This window comes from Mesoplodon densirostris, chromosome 16 (assembly GCF_025265405.1).
Source record: "Mesoplodon densirostris isolate mMesDen1 chromosome 16, mMesDen1 primary haplotype, whole genome shotgun sequence".
Lineage (NCBI taxonomy): Eukaryota > Metazoa > Chordata > Mammalia > Artiodactyla > Ziphiidae > Mesoplodon > Mesoplodon densirostris.
Window position 1 is genome coordinate 54,364,004 of NC_082676.1, and position 16,837 is coordinate 54,380,840.

Sequence of the window (16,837 nt, forward strand, 5' to 3'; positions counted from 1 at the left end):
ACCAAATGCTAATACACCCTGAATAGGACACACACGTGTCCCAATACAATTCTAAGAAGCTGACTCAAAAGGAAATCTTTAAAAAAGTAGTTTTTTTCATAGTCACTTGGTTAAAAAAACAAAAGTTTTTCATCACCAGATAGCAAACACAGAAGCACAAAGGCAGCAGCATTTACTGACCACCACAAACTAGCTGAAAATCAGTTTCTCTTGATTTTATTGTTCTTTTAAAAAAATAAAAGTACATCTTTTACTGATATAGGTTAGAATGTTGCCAGGGCAACAAAGTGGGCACTCAAGTTTAATTCTCTGCTGAATTTCAGTAGCATTTGAAAAGTTCTGTTTTCAACTCAAGGATATTTTTGCTGTTCTTTTGGAAAAATAACTTAGTAACAGAAGGCCATTAAGCTGCACGCACGCACTGGAATTCATGTGTTCTTTTTACTTGCGTCCAAAGTGTGAGACTGCCGTTCACAACCAGCAGGGATGAGCTGCACGCCATCTGTGTGGAAATCCTGGGTTCGTTTCTTCTTTAATAAGGAACCTCCCACCGACAGTCCTGGTGGTTTAATCTTATCCGAAGGTCACACCAATTATTTCATCAAGGCTTTGAATGAAGTCCTGTTCTTAGGGGCTGCATTACCAAGGCCATCACACCCCAGGGACCCTAAGGGTCCTGAAGCAGAGGTCACCCCCAGGCCAGGACAGAGGGGCTCAGGACAACTTACAGCCAGGATTGGTCTAAAGAGGACACAGAGTTTCCACTGACCTGGTCCCACAAAACATACTCTGAAACTCAAGCATGCCTCTAAAAGCCTCAGCAAGAGGCAGATTAAAAAGTCTCAGAGGTACACCACACCACAGTTTAAATAAAAGGTACATGCCTGTTCTGTTCTTCATCCCTAGATGTGATTTCAGTGCACTGATCCCTGCTGTGCCAAAGAGCACTGGAGATTTTATTCTGGAAGAAGCTCCATCAAAGTGGGGGCCGGAGTGAGCCTGAGATGGGCTCAGACCCCACTTTGTAGGTGTCCCCGGTCATGAAAAACACCTCTCAAGACCAACCAGGACTCAGGTCTGCTGAAAATGATGGGGCAGCCTTAGCACCCACGTTGCCATTTCCAGAGGGTCCGCTTTGTCCCTGTCCATTGGCAACACCCCGACAAGGAGGCCGGGGGTTATGAGATGGCATTTCCTGGGGACGACCACCCGGGGCCACAGGCGATCCCCGCCCCCCCACCGTCACTGGCTAGTACGACTGCTTGCTCGTATTTCTCAAACTAACTTAAAAAAAACAAAAACCTAGTTTAAACAGGGAAGGAGGGTAAAATGACTCCTGCACAGACACCAGGGCCTTGGCTTCCGTGGATTTCCTAAAGCAACATCTTGACTACACCCTGGGCTGATGGCAGCGATGGTGAGGAAATATTTGAAGGCGGCTTCCCAAATTCCAGGCGTTTTCCCAACCTTCAGACAGAGCAAACCAAATTAGGCGGACATTACAGCTGTTATAGACTGGCTAGCACCGGGGCCCACAAAGTTATAAGAGTGAATATCAAGAGTGAATGATATTCACTCTTGAGTGAATATCAAGAGCGAATATCAAGGTCGGGAGCAGTCTCTCACTGGGTCTCAATTTTCTCTCCTGTGAAATGACGAAAAGGACACTGGCTATCTAGGGCTCACATGCCCAAGGCCACGCAAAAAGCCCAGTCACAGAAGACGCTCCAAAAAAGCTCCAAAAAAACACCCACATCTAAAGGTCCGGAAGTTATGTGCACGCTGGGGAGAATGATTCTTCATTTCCTGTCCTCTGTCTGCCACTGACCGCCCCCAAATTTACGTGGCCTGGGGTCCAGTGAGATGGTGGTACATCTTACAGAATTCTAGAATCTGGAAGCTGCATTGATTTTCTTCAGGCAAGAAAATAAATGAAGCTGTTAGAGGTCAGATTTGTGTTTTCCAATCAGGTGACTGGCTTCAGGAATCTAGTCTGGCTGATTTAGTTTCCTGAAGGCTCTAAAGGTTAAAAAAAAAAAATCCTCGGGCTTCCCTGGTGGCGCAGTGGTTGAGAGTCTGCCTGCCGATGCAGGGGACACGGGTTCGTGCCCTGGTCCGGGAAGATCCCACATGCCGTGGAGCGGCTGGGCCCGTGAGCCATGGCTGCTGAGCCTGCGCGTCCGGAGCCTGTGCTCCGCAACGGGAGAGGCCTCAACAGTGAGAGGCCCGCGTACCGCAAAAAAAAAAATCCTCTTTTGGGGGAAGCAGGGCAGTGTTTGAAGCTTGAGTCCTAAAAAAGGGAGTGATTTATACAAAGAACATTCTCACAGCATGACCAGGAGCTGGGGCTGCAGAATCAAGTAATAAAAATGACCCTCTCCTTGGCCGTTTGCCAAAACCAGCAGACACCACCTAACTCTGTCTTAAGGGATGGGGTAGAGGATAATACCTCATTGACATAATCCTGCGACTTTGAAAAATGGCTATGGGTCAGGGGTCAGAGGCTCCCAACACTGAGGAGGAACAGCAGAAGGTACTGACCCTTTGTCACCGAGAGGCACGCTGGTGCTGCCTGGCCGTCTGTCGCCGCCGTCTCTGTTCTTGCTCCCCCACCCTGAGGCTGGGCCACTGGGTCGGTTTGGGGACTGATCATACACGAAGTTCCGGCAGGAAGCAAGTTTGGACTCCAGAGCCTGGAGAGAAATATGCCTTCCTGTCTCAAGCTGAAGACAAGAAGTCTTGCCTCTCACCAGAGCCCGTACACATAATAATAGCTTAAGACAGTGGTTGTCAAACTGGGTTGTGTGTTAGAATCCCAAAGCGTGCCCCACCCCATCCCCAAATTCAATGTACGTCCAACTCGTAGAACTGGTAGTCTAAGATATTTAGGAGCTTCCAGAAGAGTCCCCAACCCAACCTATGATTTAAGTCTGCCTACAAGAAATATGAAATCAACTTTTGGAATCATTCACTCTCTCCGCTACCTTGTAAAACATGCACCAAGTGGCAGGGGGTTTGAGGAAGGACTTGCCTCGCTGTAAACAGACCCTCTGGAAACCAAATGGGTACTGAGATCACCCTGAGCTTCTGTATACTCTAACTAAACATAAAAACCTGCTTATATAACAACAATCCAAAAAAAACAAAAGCCAAAAGGAAAAACATAGAAAACGAGTTGCAAGCTTCCATTAACTCTGAATGCATACATTCTGGTCAATGACAGACTGGCAGGACTTAAACTCTGTGGCTTTCCAGGCATCATTTTTAAAACTAAGAAAAACAACTACAGAGAATATCTATGTGATTTCTTAAGCACAAAAGACTCCTTCCCTGGAATTAACATAAAACCTATAAGGTCACGTTCTCTGCCCTAGCCTTTCAAGATTTTCCCTTTAACTCCCTGAGAAATTAAGAAAAGGGAAGGCAATTTTCAAATGTTTCTCAGTTTTTTCAAATTAAGAAAAAATATCATAGATACCATCCGAATCTACCATATTGCCAGGGAAAATGGTACAGGCAAAGAAAGATATATCCGGGGATCAAAGGGTGACTCAGGGTCAGAGCCCGGGTGTTTGTCAGAAACAACACCCATAGAAGCGCAGCGACTGTAAGGGACACGAGAGCCAGGGCGACACCTGCACCTCATGAAGGCTCCGCCAGAGGGGAAGCAATAGGTAAGGCCACCCCTCAAGTCCCCTGAAGACAGAAGACACCACACGGACCCTGGGAAAGTGCTGTCTTACCCCCACTTTCCGCAGCAGGTCTCCCACAATGTTGAGGGCAGATATCCGGGCCGCTGGCGTGAGGGGGGTCCCCCCAGTGGAGTCGTCCAGACCTGCGTGAAAGGATGCACACATGACACCAACACACACTCAAAAGTATGTGCACTAACGTCTCTGAACGTGAAACCCGGGGGTGGGTGAGCAAGCCCCTCTGATCCCAACGCTGCCATTTTGGTCAGTGGTTTGTTGCCTAACATAACAAGAGCATCTGATGACCAACTTCTTGCAGTCTTATAATGACTATACTTAATATTTATCTTTACCAGCTATTCTTTTTTTTTTTTTTTTTTTTTTTGCGGTATGCGGGCCTCTCGCTGCTGTGGCCTCTCCTGTTGTGGAGCACAGGCTCCGGACGCGCAGGCTCAGTGGCCATGGCTCACGGGCCCAGCCGCTCCACGGCATGTGGGATCTTCCCGGACCGGGGCACGAACCCGTGTCCCCTGCATCGGCAGGCGGACTCTCAACCACTGCGCCACCAGGGAAGCCCCCCTGCTATTCTTTTTAAACAAAATCAAAACAGGCCCTCAAACTTCTAGGAATTCCATACAGTTAATTAACATTAACAGCATCTGAACAAGCCCCACTGGTAAGGGTTCTGCTCCTCAGAGCCTCCTCTCTCTTCAAAGCAGGGCTCACGCAGCAGCAGGACCAGCATCACCTGGGTGCTTGTTAGAAACAGGATCTCAGGCCCTGCCCAGACCTGCTAAATCTGAGGCCCAGCTGAGTCATGTGCTTATTCAAGTGTGGTCTAGACTGAGATTGTGGAAACCTCACTCTCTTCATCCTGGGCACAAGCTGAGGGACAGGGAGCATGTGGTGGTGTAACCCTGGGAGCCGGCCTGCCATTTGCCAGCTGCATGATGTCAGGCCAGCTCCTTAACTCAGGGCCTCAGTCTCCTCATTCATCACACGGGGACAGCACTTGCATTACTTGCGTCTTGGGCCGTGGTGTGAATCCAGTGAGGTCATATGTAAGTACAAAGCACAGTAAGCAGAGGGACTGGCATATCCTAAGTGCTCAATAATTGTCTATTTTTATTATTTACTATTAAGTGGCCCAATCAGAGCCTCACAGTTAATCAGTCAGCAGGGTGGCTGGGGAAGAACTCAGATTTCTTGGTTTTTACTGCATAGCACAGGTTATGCTGGGTCCAGTTCTAGATGATGTATTGCTGGACCCACAGAATGCTTTTTAAATTTTTTATTTGGTTACTGAAATTTTTAATTTGGGAGATTTCATATTAGACAAGAGGATTTCTGGCTTCTGGTGAAGAGTGGAGTGTCTGCTGGGCCCACACCTCTTGCGGTAGAAGCAGAGTGGCAGCTGCCCCTCTGGATGAGGCTTCCATTCTCTAGTTTGCCACAGACTCCACTACTCCCTATTGTCTTACATCCAAGAGGCTCCTCCCGCCCACCACAATGGTCTGCCCCTGTGAGCACCCCAGTTTGCTCCCTGCTGTACAGCCTGGTCCTGCTTCTCTCTCACCCAGGACCTGCCCCGGTTCTCACCCAGGAAAGCTTTGTGAAGCCAAGAGAACCCTCCTGATTCCCATCCTCCTTACCACGTCTGAACGTCCCAGGTGTGTTTAAGCTAGAGCTGGGTCCTCGATGAGCTATGGGGGTGGATGGCACGGAACCAGTGGCCTGTACAGCTGTGTCTGTCCTTTCAGTTTCCACAGAGCTGGGCATGGGGGTCCTGGGTTTCTCCTGCTTTTGCTGCACAGCCAATTCTTGCCGCAAATCTGGGCCAGGAAAAGGATTCAGATTAAGTCCCTGCTTTGAGTGATGGGGCAAGGGGAGGGTCAACAGGAGACACGGGTCAGCAAGAACCACCGCCAGAGTGAAAAACTCCAGGTGGAAACCCTGAATGAAGCAAACCCCACAGGACCTTGCCCAGAAGGCTTGCAAAACTACAGGGTTTTTCTTTTCAGTAAAAACAAAAAGGTTTAAAACTATTTTCAAATCATGGCAGTGATACACTACTGCTTTTACTGTTTTAAGAGAATTCAAATGTATCAAGGTATACACAGAATACTAAGTGAAAATGTGCTTTCCCAGCCCGTCCTCAAATGCCCCTCCTCACTCCTAATCACTGTAACATGAGGGAGATCTTCTCAACCCTTTTTCTCTGCATTTCACACATAGAGTTTATATGTGTATCTATTAAGCATATAAGATGAATAACTTTTATTAAGCGTAAATAGAAACATACATCTACTATCTATGTGTTTTCCCCCCTTCAATGGTATGTCCTAACAGGCTTTTTTATTTATTTAATTTTTTTGGCCAAGCGGCATGCGGAATATTGGTTCTCCAACCAGGGATCGAACCCGTACCCCCTGCAGTGGAAGCACGGAGTCTTAACCACTGGACCGCAGGGAAGTCCCCTAACAAGCTTTCTATGACTACATTTATATCTATACCGTATTTGTTTGAACAACTGTTTAACATTCCACAAAATAAATCTATGCAATTTACTTAAGCACTTCATTACTGATGGGCATTTAGGAACAACTACCTTTTAAACTTAAAAGAGTTTTTCTTTCTAAACCCTTCTACTGGCTACACATTAGAAACCAAATGAATGTCATAAACAATTAATTGGGACCCAACTTGGATGACTTGCTAATGTCTTAGAGTCAGAAAGCTCTACCTTTGGAAGTGCTACCTCCAAAGAGCAAACGCTGATGAGATTCTGGAGTTCCAAGCCACGTGTATCAGCAGCCATCAAGTCACAAAAGTAATGGGCTGGCTAGCAATTCTATCAACAGGCATTTTCTCCCCACAAAACTCCTGTGCTCCTGCTGAGCATAAAGCGGGTGCTGGGCTTCAATACCCACAAAGGGTCTCTACAGGGTTGGACATCTGACAATTCTTAGCACAGGGTGGGGACCAAGGCTCGGCCTGCCCGGTGTGGTCCCTGCCCTCGGAACACAGGTAATGCTGGGTGATGCTGTGGGACAGGATACCCTCCGGCCAGGAGAGGGCAAAACGGTGGTGAAACACACAGAGCAAAGCCAAGGCCTCCTGACCTCTGGCTTCATCCTTCAGTCGCTGAACAGATTCTAGGAGATTCTCCTTCTCATCCAGTTCGCTCTCCAGGAAGGCATTTCTTTCAATGGCTTGATTCAAGCGCTGTTCAAAGTCCTCAAGAGACATGATCGTGGCCCTGGGTGAGAGACAAACAAAGCTGCCCAAGACAGCAGACGGTGTATCCGTCTGGCACCTACAGACCCGGGGAGCACGAAGAGTCATGCACACATGGTGCAAGTCCCAGCTCTGGCATGTCCTAATCCCACAGAGCTGAGCAGGCCCCTCAACGTTCCTGGACCCAGCTCTTCACCTGCAAAGTGGGAACCTCTCAGCTCACGAGGTGCACACGGCTGTCCGGGGGGGCGTTAAACGAGATCATGTCCATAAAGCACTTAGCAATGAGCCAGGACCTAATTAGGACCACAGACAGGCGCCGGTCAGATGCCACAATGTGGCATGTTCCATCTTGTCTCGGAGACTCACGATGCAGTCAGCATTCAGAACATCCCACTAAAATGCATATGCAATGTAATAACACGCATTTAAACAGCTAAGGGAGGCCATCTTCATCCCTCAGTTACCTTAAAAAGTTAAAAAAGTTCACAACGCCCAGCTCCAGCCCAGCTGCTCTAACAACTGCTTCTTTTGGACAGTGTCGATAGACACTGGAATGCCATGTTAAAGGCACTGGCAGGGTTCCCTGGTGGCACAGTGTATAAGAATCTGCCTGCCAATGCAGGGGACACAGGTTCCAGCCCTGGTCTGGGAAGATCCCACATGCTACGGAGCAACTAAGCCCGTGTGCCTAGAGCCCGTGCTCCGCAACAAGAGAAGCCGCTGCAATGAGAAGCCCGTGCACCGCAACGAAGAGTAGCCCCCGCTTGCCGCAACTAGAAAAAGCCCGCGCACAGCAATGAAGACTCAATGCAGCAAAAAAAGAAAATAAATAAAAGGGTACTGACAAGTGCTGCAATAAGGAAATCTGTTTAACTGTCTGGACAAGCTACCTTCTCTGGGCCTCAGTTTCCTCACATGCAAAGCAGGGGTAATAACAGAACCTCCACATGGGGTGGGGAGCTGGGGAGTGCAGCAACACAGAAAACACACAACAGATGTTTCACACATAAGTGCTCAATAAATGTCAGCAACTTTTCTCACTGATCCCATGTTTGTCTCCAGAAGACCTTTAACATCCCTGTAACTGTATCTCATGGTGATCAGAAGCATTTGTTTGGAGTGGAACCCATGAGTTAACACCTTGCTCTAACGTGTAAGACGAGCTAAGTGTCACTGGGCAACTTAACCTCTCTGGGCCTCTGGGCCTCCAACGGCAAAGTGAGGATCAATCATTCATTTATTCACCACTTTCTACTATGTCCAGATTGAGTCGTATTAGTTCCTACCTCAAAGGGTCTTTAGAGGTAAAGAAGATAAAGTTACCAAAAGTGCCTGATTTAAATATCATCCCTTGGGACTTCCCTGGTGGTGCAGTGGTTAAGAATCCGCCTGCCAATGCAGGGGACATGGGTTCGAGCCCTGGTCTGGGAAGATCCCACATGCCGCTGGAGCAACTAAGCCCATGCACCACAACTACTGAGCCTGCGCTCTAGAGCCCACAAGCCACAACTACTGAGCCCATGTGCTGCAACTACTGAGCCTGCACTCTAGAGCCCGCAAGCCACAACTACTGAGCCCGTGTGCTGCAGCTACTGAGGCCTGCATGCCTAGAGTCCGTGCTCCGCAACAAGAGAAGCCACCGCAATGAGAAGTCTGTGCGCCGCAGCGAAGAGTAGCCCCCGCTCACTGCAAATAGAGAAAGCTCGCACGCAGCAACAAAGACCCAATGCAGCCAAAAATAAATAAATAAATAAATAAATATCATCCTTTGTTGTTTTTAGAGTACAAGACTGGAACCAGTTAAAGGGACCCTAAGGCTGGCATGTCAAACAACAGCAAAAGAAGATGAAAGAGCTAGGAATTTATATAACAGCAAACATGTAAGACTTTATTGTAGGGCACAGAGGCTTGTCAAAATGCTGACATATGGTATTTATGAGGAGGAAGACCCTAAATCATAAAGAAATCAATTCTCCATAAATTACCTAATAAGTTTAACACCATCTAATAAAAACATGAACAGGTTTTTACTGGGGGACACAGGCACCAGGGACTGATTTGAAATATGATGTAATAATGAAACACGAATGGCCAGGAGAGGAATGTTAGCTACAAAAAAGAATGAGATCTCACCATCTGCAACAACATGGATGGACCTAGAGGGTATTATACTAAGTGAAATAAGTCAGACAGAGAAAGACAAATACCATATATTTTACTTATATGTGGACTCTAAAAAATAAAACAAATGGGGACTTCCCCGGTGGCACAGTGGGTAAGACTCCGTGCTTCCAATGCAGGGGACCCAGGTTCGATCCCTGGTCAGGGAACGAGATCCCACATGCATGCCGCAACTAAGAGTTCAGATGCCACAACCAAGGAGTCTGCCTGCCGCAACTAAGACCCAGCGCAACCAACCAAACAAATAAATCTTAAAATATATATATATATATATTGGGGCTTCCCTGGTGGCGCAGTGGTTGAGAGTCCGCCTGCCGATGCAGGGGACGCGGGTTCGTGCCCCAGTCCGGGAAGATCCCACATGCCGCGGAGCGGCTGGGCCCGTGAGCCATGGCCGCTGGGCCTGCGCGTCCGGAGCCTGTGCTCCGCAATGGGAGAGGCCACAACAGTGAGAGGCCCGCGTACCACAAAAAAAAAAAAAAAAAAAAATTGGCCAAACCAGCATTAAAAAAAATAAATAAAAACAAAATAAATGAACAAATACAACAAAACACAGTTACAGATACAGAGAATAAACAGGTAGTTGCCAGAGGGGAGGAGGTTAGGGAGAGGAGAGAAATAGGTGAGGAAGACCAAGAGGTACAAACTTCCAGTAGCAAAATAAAGGAGTCACAGGTATGAAAAATACAGTGTGGGGAATACAGTCAATAACTATGTAACATCTTTATATGGTGACACCTTAGACGTATTGTGGCCATCAGTTTGAAATGTATAGAAATACTGAATTACTATATTGTATAAAAGGAACTAACACAGTAGGTCAATTATGCTTCAAAACAAACTCATAAAAAAAGAGAGCAGATTTGTGGTTACAGACGCAGGGGAGAGGAGGAAGGGGAACTGGATTAAGATGGTCAAAAGATACAAACTTCTAGCTAAAAGATAAACAAGTACTAGGGATGCAATGCACAACATGATAATTATAATGAACACTGCTCTATGTTATGTATGAAAGTTGTTAAGAGTAAATCCTAAGAGTTCTCATCACGAGGCAAACAGTTTTTTCTATTTTTAAATATTGTATCTATATGAGGTGATGGACGTTCACTAAACTTGTTGTGATAATCATTTTATGATGCATATAAGTCAAATCATTGTGCTGTTCACTTAAACGTATACAGTACTATATGTCAATTATAGCTCAATAAAACTGGAAGAAAAAATTGGCCAGGAGAACTCTGAAAAAGAAGAGAACAGGGGCACTAGCTCCTCTAAATACAAAGAACATGCTCTTTAAAGCCTCAGTAATGAAAAGTGTGCTGCAGAGTGAAACAGTTATACGACCAGACAGACCAAGGAGAGCCAAAGGTCCAGAAATAGATCCAAATACATATGAGAATTTAATTTATGATAAAGGTGGCATCACGAATCATTGATGAAAAGATGGTTGGTTCAGTTCTAGGTCTGGGGACTACCTGGTAGCCACCTGGAAAAAATTAACGTTGGACCCACACCTCATGCTACACCCGAAGATGAATTCCAACTAGACCAAAAATTTAAACTCAGTATTTGGTCAAAATCTACTACTGGCTTCTGGAATGCCAGAGAACCAACTTCAGCAGCATTTCTGGCATTCCTGAACCTGTGTGGATCAACGACCCCCCCTACTGTACACAATCAGGCTGAGTCTGTAATATCAGCAGAGCCCAGCACAGACTTATTGTTACTATGTGACTATTTGCTTTCAAATAAAGGTAAGCATCCTAGTTGTCCCCTGAGTGGAAAAAGCTTTATGTCCTTTATATGGTGAAATTCTGTCAACTGATGTATTTGCTTATTTATTATCATAAGAGTAAAATGCTGCAATACATAAAAACTGTGAAAGCTGTTAATCTCATGGACAGTTATGAGAACCTGAAAATAGTTAAGCAGGAAAAGAGATTTTCAGTAAATATGAATATTAAGAGATACATCTGTTAGATAACTAAGAACATATCCTTTTTGAGCCAATAAATACTTAAAAGTCTATGTATCACTTCACACCCATCAGAATGGCCTCCATCCCAAGAACAGAAAATAACAAGTGTTGGTGAGGATGTGGTAGGAATGTAAAATGGTGTGTCATTATGAAAACTGTATGGAGGTTCTGTAAAAAATTAAAAGTAGAATTACTGTATGATCCACCAGTCCCACTTCTGGGTACATATCCAAAATAACTGAAAGCAGTATCTCAAAGAGGTATCCGTACACCCTTGTTCACTGCAGCATTATTCACAAGAGCCAACAGGTGGAAGCAACCCAAGTGTCCACTGACAGATAAATGGATAAAGAAAATGCAGTACATACATGCAACGAAATATTATGCAGCCTTAAAAAAGGGAAATCCTGTCACATGCTACAACACGGACGAATCTCAAGGACATTATGCTAAGAGAAAGAAGCCAGTCACAAAAGGACACATCCTATTTGATTCCATTCATATGGAGTTTCTAATGTAGTCAAAATCATAGAAACAGAAAGTAGAAAAGTGATTATCAAGGGCTGAAGGGAACAGGGAGCGGAATTAATGTTTAGTGGGTATAGAGTTTCAATGTTGGAAGATGAAAAAGTTCTGAAGAGCTGTTGGCCAATAATATGAATACATATAATACTACTGAACTGCACACTTAAAAATGGTTAAGGTGGTAAATTTGATGTCAAATTTTTTACCACAAAAAATTAAAAATAGTCTATGTAGGGAATTCCCTGGCAGTCCACTGTTTAGGACTCTGTGCTTCCACTGCAGGGGCCTGGATTCGATCCCTGGTTGGGGAACTAGGATCACACAAGCCACGTGGCAGAGCCAACAACAACAACAAAAAGTGTCTATGTAATAACACAGACACTTTTTTTTTTTTGCGGTATGCGGGCCTCTCACTGTTGTGGCCTCTCCCGTTGCAGAGCACAGGCTCCGGACATGCAGGCTCAGCAGCCATGGCTCACAGGCCTAGCCGCTCCACGGCATGTGGGATCTTCCCGGACCAGGGCACGAACCCGCGTCCCCTGCATCGGCAGGCAGACTCTCAACCACTGCGCCACCAGGGAAGCCCACATAGATACTTTTTTAAAAAATTAGATTAAATCAATTTTAATCTTCGTTGAACTTTTTGGCATCTTGGCATTCACATATTAAACAAAATACCCTTTAAGGAATATATTTACTTTATGGTTAATTCAGTTAGGCCTGGAGTCTTTCAAGGTTATCCTTTCACAAGGTCATCTCCTTCCTCAGTTAAAAGTGAGTCATTTAGTTTTACGGATGTACAGTTGGAGAGACCAAAATAAGCAAATAGCTGATGATGCTGAGAAATTACTGTTCTTGCAGTAGACTGTCAAATTTTCCACAAATAACTATTAAAATTTTATAATGAAATTGTAAATTGTAATGTTTTCAAGTTTTTTTAAAATAAAACTTCAGTATTCCAGAACTTTATTTGTTCTATAATGATGATTTTGGGTCTCTACCACTTCTGATTTTAATATTCAACTATTCAGCATCTGGCTAAAATGTGAATCCAATGCATCTTCAGGAGAGAGAAAGAAAGAAAGGAAACATAAAAATACAAGAAGAAAACATAGGCTAATTGCTTTATAAACCTGGGGCTGCAGATAAATTTGCCTACACAGAAATCCAAATAACTTTCAATAGTAACATATGCAATAGACAAAGATGGAAGACAAATGACAAACTCCTAACATTTTCAATTTGTATCATAAACAAATATATAAACATCTCCTAGAAACTGATGAGAAAAAACAACCAGCAATCCAATTTGAAAACAGGCAAGATGATAAAGAGTTCACAGAAAAAGAAATAAAACAGTCATTAAATATATGAAAAGGAACTCAAGATCACTCATAATTCAGAAATGTACCTATTTGTCACCTATTAGATTGGCAGAAATCCAAAGTTTGAAAAACACTGTTTAGTGAAGCTATTTGGAAAATGGAAACTTACTCACATAGGTGCTGGGAATGGAAATTGGTACAAATGTAGAGAACAATTGGGCAAAACCTATCAAAACACATATGCATATGTCCTTTGACCCAAGAATTCCACTTCTGGGAATCTATTCTACAGATATACATCTATGCAAGCAATGCATATCATTCACTACAGCAACACTTATCACTGCAAAAGAAAGGAAATGCAGCAAATATCCAGCCGTGGGGGGGATGGATAAATAATTATGTATCATACAATACCAACCATACAATAAAATATTATGCACTTGGAAAAAAACAACAACAAAGAATCCTCTGTATCTTACTACAGAACGACCTCCAAAATCTATTATGTGACAAAGCAAGATGTACAATAATACACACATTCTGTATACAGAATGTTCTTTTGTGGGGAAAAAAAAGGGGGGGGAATAATACAAATTTCTCTTTGAATTTGAATTTTAAAACTCTACCCCTTTGTATATCATTTTTGAATCACGTGAATGTACTATCTCTTTGTGATAGACTGCATTATTGGTCCCAATTCTTCATCCTCCCTGTAGCCACACCCTTGCTTTGGCCTCATTGTGGGTGGAATGTACTTTCCCACCCCTTGACAGGGCTCAGCCGTGTGACTTGCTTTCATCAATGATATATGGGTAGAAATGATCGTAAGCCAGTGGCTTGCCAAAAATCAGAAAATACTACAAAGCCACAGGAACCAAGTCATTATGGTGTTGGTAGTAATTCATAAATTGCACGTTAGACAAAAAAGAAGGAAGAATCATGAATTAGATTCCAGAATATACAGTCAGTCCTCCACATCTGTAGGTTGCACATCCTTGGTCTCAACCAACTACAAATCAAAATTATTCAAGAAAAAAAAATCCAGAAAGTTCCAAAAAGCAAAACTTGAATTTGCCACTCACTGGCAACTATTTATACAGATTTTAGATTGTATTAGGTATTATAATTAGACATAATTTAAAGTATATGGGAAGATACACATAGGTTATATGCAAATGCTATAGCACTTCATATAAGGGATTTGAGCATCCACAAATTTTGGTATCCTCAAGGGTCCTGGAACCAATCCCCCATGGATACCAAGGAACAACTGTATGGCAGGTTAACATATGACAGAGATGCGTTCAATTCAGTGGAAAAAAGATGGAGTGTTTAACACATAGTACTGGCACAAGTGGCTATCTACCTAATGAAAATAAAATGGGACACATATACTAGGTACAAAAATAAATTCCAGGTAGACTAAGAGCATAAGTTAAAACAATTAATAAAAAAATCTTGCAAAAAAAAATTAAGAGAATACACGCATAATCAAACGATCAAGGAGATGTCCCTAGTGAAGTCCGGAAACCTAGAAGCTATAAAAGACATAATTGTTGACCCCAAAATGAAAAATATTTGTATGAAAAATGATACCACAAAGTCAATAGACAAAAGATTATTTGTAGGGCTTCCCTGGTGGCGCAGTGGTTGAGAGTCTGCCTGCCGATGCAGGGGACGCGGGTTCGTGCCCCGGTCCAGGGGGATCCCACATGCCGTGGAGCGGCTGGGCCCGTGAGCCATGGCCTCTGAGCCTGCGCATCTGGAGCCTGTGCTCCGCAACGGGAGAGGCCACAACAGTGAGAGGCCCGCATACCTCAAAAAAAAAAAAAAAAAAAAAAAGATTATTTGTAAAAAATATTTTTCAATGTGGGACAAAAGATGAGCAGCAAAAATACACAAAGAACTCTTACAAAACTGATTTTTTAAAAAAAGGAGGTCCCAATTCTGGTAATAATAAGGTAGCCTGTATCAGACCAAACATCCTATAGATTACAACTACAAACTCTGGGTGAAACGAGAAAAACAATCATCTGAAGGTACTGGCAAAAACCGGAAGGGAGACAACACTTGGAAGAGAGACAACACTTGGAAGAAGGAAAAGCAGTGGCTGAATTCTGCATCTTATAAGCTTTGTGTCTATAGCTCCAGTGATAAAAATCCACCACCTTGGCGGAATCCCAAATTCTGCATATAAACTCTTCCCACACCTCTGGATGACCCCTGAACCATGCATGTGCATGGCAGACTTGAAGCAGCCTAGTTAAAAGCGTCAAACAGGGCTTCCCTGGTGGCGCAGTGGTTAGGAGTCTGCCTGCCAATGCAGTGGGCGCGGGTTCGTGTCCCGGTCCGGGGGGATCCCATGTGCCGTGGAGAGGCTGGGCCCGTGAGCCATAGCCGCTGGGCCTGCGCGTCCGGAGCCTGTGCTCCGCAACAGGAGAGGCCACAGCAGTGAGAGGCCCGTGTACCGCAAAAAAAAAAAAAAAAAAAAAAAAAAAAGCGTCAAACAGATTTCACCTACTACCCATCAAAGGGAGACAGAGTTTGGAGTGTGAGTTCAGCCTACTTAACAAACAAACAAATTAGAAACATAACAGAATCCACAGTTTCTGCAACACATCATTCATAATGTCCAGAATATAATCCAAAATTACTAGACATGTGAAAAGCAAGAAAATGTGACCCAACCTCAGTAGAAAAGGCAATCACTGGAACATCTAACATCTGAGATAACCCAGATGTTAGAATTAGCAGAAAAGGATCTTAAAGAAAGTTGTTATAACTATCTCAAGGATGCAAACAAAGAAATCTCAGTAGAGGACTAGGAAATCTAGATCTTAAGTATCTAAAATAAAACATTATTGGAACTGGCTTTAACAGCAGATTGGAGGACGGAAGGAGTCAGTGAACTTGAAACCAGATCAATAGAAATGATCTAATTTGAGGAACCAAGACAAAGAAAATTAGGAAAAGATATGAACAGAGCCTCAGAGACCTGTGTGACAATATCAAAAGGACATGGGACACAACATGTGTGTAGCTGGTGTCCTAGAGGGCAGGAGAGAAAGAAGAGGGCAGCAAAAATCTTTGAGGAAATAATGACCAAAGTTAAATTTGGCAAAAGACAAATTTACAGACCAAAGTGCCCAGCAAACCCCTAACAGGATAAATACATACAAAATCTAGGCACATCACAAACTGCTAAAAACCAAAAATAAAGAGAAATTCTGAGAGCAGCCAGAGAAAAACACCATATTTTTTATACAGGGGAGTGACTATTCAAATGACCACTAACTTCTGACCTCCAGCAAGGAGACCAGAAGACAGCAGAACATCGTTAACGTGCTGAAAAAACAAAACAAAACAAAAAACACCTGTCAACCTGGAATTCCACATCCAACGGAAATATCCTTTAAGAATGAAGGCAAAAGAAAGACATTTTCAGATAAACTAAAGCGAGAAGAATTCACCACCAGCAGACCTGCACCACAAGAAACCCTAAGGGAAGTTCTTCAAGCTGAAGGGAAATGATAACCAGAGGGAAACTTCAAGAAGGAATGAACCAGAAACTGTAAATCTGTGGGTAAATATAAAAGGCTATCTCTTTACTCTCTTACCTTCTCGCATTACGGCTATCGCATAAAGTTCAAGGATGGTAAGTGAAACTCTAAGGTTGCAAGGCCGTTGCATTTGGTACATTATTAATGAAGTAGACTGAAAAGTTGAGCGTGTGTATTGGGGTCCCTAAAGCAACCACAAAAAAGAATGCAAGGAGCTGTGGGTGCAGTGCCAAGGGCCCGTGTCTCAACAGGCGTGTGGGGCATGTGCACGTTTATCCACACTGATGAAACTGTATACTTCTTAAGATCTGTGCGTATCGCTGTATGTAATTT

At 44.0% G+C, this 16,837-nt stretch overlaps 1 protein-coding gene across 2 annotated transcripts in view; it reads right to left on the reverse strand.

Annotated features, from left to right (window-relative positions):
• Positions 1-200: 200 nt before the first annotated feature.
• The window catches only part of NDE1 (nudE neurodevelopment protein 1), a 33,602-nt gene continuing 16,965 nt past the window's right edge, over positions 201-16,837 (reverse strand). For both annotated transcript variants that reach the window (XM_060078197.1, XM_060078196.1), the window contains exons 5-9: positions 6,815-6,951; positions 5,345-5,524; positions 3,744-3,835; positions 2,542-2,693; positions 201-1,467 (exon numbers count right to left, since the gene is read on the reverse strand). In XM_060078197.1, the coding sequence (XP_059934180.1) occupies positions 1,374-1,467; positions 2,542-2,693; positions 3,744-3,835; positions 5,345-5,524; positions 6,815-6,951 (655 nt within the window). In that variant the 3' untranslated portion in view covers positions 201-1,373. The remainder of the gene's footprint in view (positions 1,468-2,541; positions 2,694-3,743; positions 3,836-5,344; positions 5,525-6,814; positions 6,952-16,837) is intronic.